The following is a 3996-nucleotide window of genomic DNA, read 5'->3' as shown; positions in this document are numbered from 1 at the left end:
GGAGCCCCTGTGAGGGGACATGGCGCAGGGGGCGGTGATGCTGCAGGCTGAGAAAGTTGAGGTGCTGCCGTCGTATCCTCGCTCATTAATCCCGTTGCGACTGGAATAGCCCCATTTTCTTTATCATTGACCAAGGAGAGACAATTCATAACATGCATTTTACAGCCTCCCTGAAGAGGAGAGTGTTACTTCCTTGGATGGGTTTGAAACATTGAACAGTCAGCGCAGCAGCCACTGGGATCACGCCCTCTCAAACCCTATCTGCCAGCAGCAGCAGCAGCACAAGAGGGGACTGTACCATCTCCGCAACCTGCAACAAAGGACAATAGGGACACTCAGATCACAGACACTGGACATTGTCCCTTGCACTGAAAAGACACCAAATCTAAGGTACAATGGCTATCAAGTTCTCAATCCAGAAGGAAAATTTAGTGAATCAAAAGTCTTTCACAGGGCAATTGTTTAATATTTATCCACACCAAGATTTCAAACAGCTTTAGGTGCCTAGATTTCAAGAACATATAGAAGTAAGAATACCTCTAAATCACCCACACTAGGTACCAAAACTACCTGTTAATCTCAGCTCAGAGCAATTTTGTAAGAGAATATATTTATCTCAAATTATTAAAACAAATATTATTCCACTGCTAATTTCAGATATGCTTTTAATGCTGACTGCACACAGTTCTAACTATGGTACTGGATTAACTGGATCAAACAGACCCTGTTTAAATCCTTTGAATTCATGGTTCAAATCCAAACTGCATTAAAATACCTAACAATATGCTGATGATTTAACCATCTAGGCTAATGTAGTACTTTTTTAGCCTTTCTATTTTTCATACGATTGTCAATAAGGGAAAAAATAGTGTGTAGCCCCTAAAGTCTCTATGTTTGCTGAGCACAAACTTACAGTATTACTGGTCTGGCTACACTATCTCCCAAAATACACTCAGAGAAGAAAGACCACAGTTTGATTAAGCTGCCCTTTATAATTTACTTCAGCATCTAGGTTAACAGAGCCAGCTCAATAACAGAGAGAAAGGACAGAGAAGCTGGTAGAAACAGGACCCTATACATCCTAAGCATTGAACATATGCAAAGCTTTAAATAATTAGGAGAGTTTTTACCTGTAGATTACCATGAAACAACTTTAAAAGAATCACAATGGGTTTTAGCATTTTTCTTACACAGATTCCTTCTAAATAAAAATGCTGTTATTAGCAGCAAATCTTCAAATAAGAGCATGACTTCCACAAACCCCACAATTTTGATAAGCCAAATCTATTGAAACAGATTTAATTCAAAAGTCTCAGAGAAAACAAATTAAAGCTTTTCAAATACATACCAGTGAGGAATCTCATGATTTTATGGAAATTTGGAAGCTATCTCAAAAACAAAACGGAATTTACAAAAAAACAATTTTAAAATTCAAAGATACCACACAATACAAACTCAGATAGGAGACAGACAGCCCCTGAGCAAAAAGCAGTCACAGGAAAATTCAACAGAAAAAGCTCAAGTTCAACTAATGCACTGGCACAAGAACAACCTCAAATCAGAAATTTGGCACTGGCTTAGCGGTATGCCTCCTCAGCAGGGTTCACATGGAGCTAATAGCAACCCAGATCAATTTGACATTGTATAATGGTGATGAAAAAACTTCACTGTTTTTGCCAGAGATCCATCACTAGACTGTACACGAACAAACAGATCCAAATCATAGAAATGAGCCTTAGGGCAAATTCTCTCTTGGTCTGCAAGGACTCAGCCACTCACAGCTTCACTGAAGTCAACGGAAAACAACACAAAATCATCCACTGTACCTTTTCTTCTCAAAAGCTTGCATAGGTAGCAATGAACTCCTCTCTCCTGCTTCGGATTTTCTAATCTTACACCTTACGTTATCCGGGTGTTTACAAGAACAGAAAACATATATAAAAACCTGTATGAGGTTTAAATCACAGGAGTGATGGAAAATATTTCAATGGCATGGTAAAAAGGAGAGAAGCTACAAAGAAAGTGGATCAGGATAGAGTGTTTCAAATTTAAGTCAGCATTAATACCCAGGTGCTATTACAGGGCTCTGTATGTTCACACCTCTCCTCCCAAGTTCATGATCATAGAAGCAGAGAGGCATAAAAAAGCAGGTGCAAGGTGGTGGAAAGAGATTAACCATTCAAAGCAATGAAGTGTTGCATTAATTTAAAGAAATACTCAACTAGGAAAAACACTTTTCCTCCCTACTACTTATTTAAAAATGAAAAATGTATTAGCTAGTTTTCCACCATCACAAAGCAGTATTCAACATTATTATTTTCTAACTTGGGTTCCCACACATCCACAAAAAAAAAAAAAAAAAAAAAAAAAAAAAAAAAAAAAAAAAAAAAAAAAAAAAAGAGACAGACTGACCAACCATGCCCCAGGCAATGTTCAAGAACCTTATTTTGAAACTTTCAATAAATCCATATGCTTTAGGAAAAACAGGATCAAATCCTAATGAAACAGAGTTGCAGGCAATGAATCATCAGAGTCCCAGCACTAATACACAAGAGTGGAAAACGACTGATCTCAGACCTGAGTCCTTCTGAGCTAGACAAGAGACACTCCTAGTGAAAGGAGTGGAGAAGACACGGGGAAGAAAACATCCCAACCTCGATGTAAAGACAGATAGAACAGGAAAAACTGTTTTCAATCCAACGAGCCCTGTACTGCTTTAGATGAGGTAACAGTCAGCCAGAACCAGGAAAGGGGAGGAATCAGTATTTGGAAGGAAGGCATGAAAGGAAAGGCACAGCATAAAGGCTGGCATTCAGCTTTGTCTTCTGACAGATAAGCACAATCCAGGTGACAGAGGTCACCTGCTTGTAAGAGGATGGCGGTCTCGAGTTACCAAAGATACCAGGAGACTGGTCAGAATTCCCTTCTCGTGCTGCCTCTCTGGAGAAGCAGCTCGAAGTTGTTCCCAGTGGAGGCTCCCACCATTACCGCGGGTGGGAGAGGAGAGAAGCTGGCAGCTAGGACAGGTTCTGGGCTGCTTGCTGGTATCAGCAGGTGCCTCTGAGCAGGAAGCACAGCAAGAGGAGGTGGGGAACAACACAGCCGTTCCAACTGTGAACTACAGATTACCAAGACTCACTGGGACTGGGATGCGTAATAGAAGCCAAGCAAAATTTTAACTCCTAAGGAGCCTCTGCACACTTTTCAAAGGATTAAAGGGGGAAAAAAAAAATGGACCAAAGAACAAACGTTTAAGATGTCGTAATTATACCTCATTATTGTATGTTTGTTATCCAAAACAGCCCGAGAAGCACCAAAGCTCTAAAGTAACAGCTTTACTGCACGTTTTAATTGTGTCCATATTTGGCATAACAGAAATATTTTATTTCTTTGTCTCATTCATTGTTTTAGCCAAGCTAATCTAACTTGGAAATGTAATTTAAAAGTTAGAGGGTGGGAACAACTTTCTCCCCAGGCAAGAAGAGAAGCACTCTAAAGTAATTTGTTTCTTGCAAAAAAGGCAGTTGCCACTGAGACGGACAGAGATTGTGTTTGCATACACAAATTAACAGGTGAAGTGCACGATGCACTGAGGGGCATTTCATAATTCATGCTGCAAGACACGACTCCCTTTAACCCACACCTTATGTTCTCCCCTGCCCACGTTTCTGTATCAGGCGCCCTCCAAGTTCTCATGAGAACAACGCCGAGCCCAACCACAGCATTTGGGCGTCTGTGTCTCAGTAACAACCCTCCAAAGAGGCAAACGGAGCAACTAGTTGCTGACTGCAGACAGAGAAGCTGCAAACGCCGATAACCAGCCCCTGATCCTGCCAAAACGTGCAGGTTACAAAGAACACGCAGCTTACACGATACAGCGACTTCGCACTTCCCCACTCAATGCATCCCACAAAAGCCCTGTAGGGCACCGCATCCCTGCCAGCCGGCCCGGGCTGGGCACCCGCGCGGGGCAGCGGCCCGGGCCAGGCAGGGACC

General features: G+C 41.7%; 1 protein-coding gene across 1 annotated transcript in view; it reads right to left on the bottom strand.

The window, feature by feature from the left end:
* Positions 1–310, bottom strand: part of FHDC1 (FH2 domain containing 1) — a 32515-nt gene extending 32205 nt beyond the window's left edge. Inside the window, exon 1 of the mRNA XM_017736745.1 lies at positions 6–310. Within this exon, the coding sequence (XP_017592234.1) occupies positions 6–158 (153 nt within the window). The 5' untranslated portion in view covers positions 159–310. The remainder of the gene's footprint in view (positions 1–5) is intronic.
* Positions 311–3996: the final 3686 nt, after the last annotated feature.

The sequence above is a fragment of the Corvus brachyrhynchos genome, unplaced genomic scaffold (genome assembly GCF_000691975.1).
Source record: "Corvus brachyrhynchos isolate BGI_N302 unplaced genomic scaffold, ASM69197v1 scaffold175, whole genome shotgun sequence".
NCBI classification, from domain to species: domain Eukaryota; kingdom Metazoa; phylum Chordata; class Aves; order Passeriformes; family Corvidae; genus Corvus; species Corvus brachyrhynchos.
The sequence above is the reverse complement of the archived record's forward strand: the minus strand, read 5'-3'. Positions and strand labels throughout refer to the sequence as shown.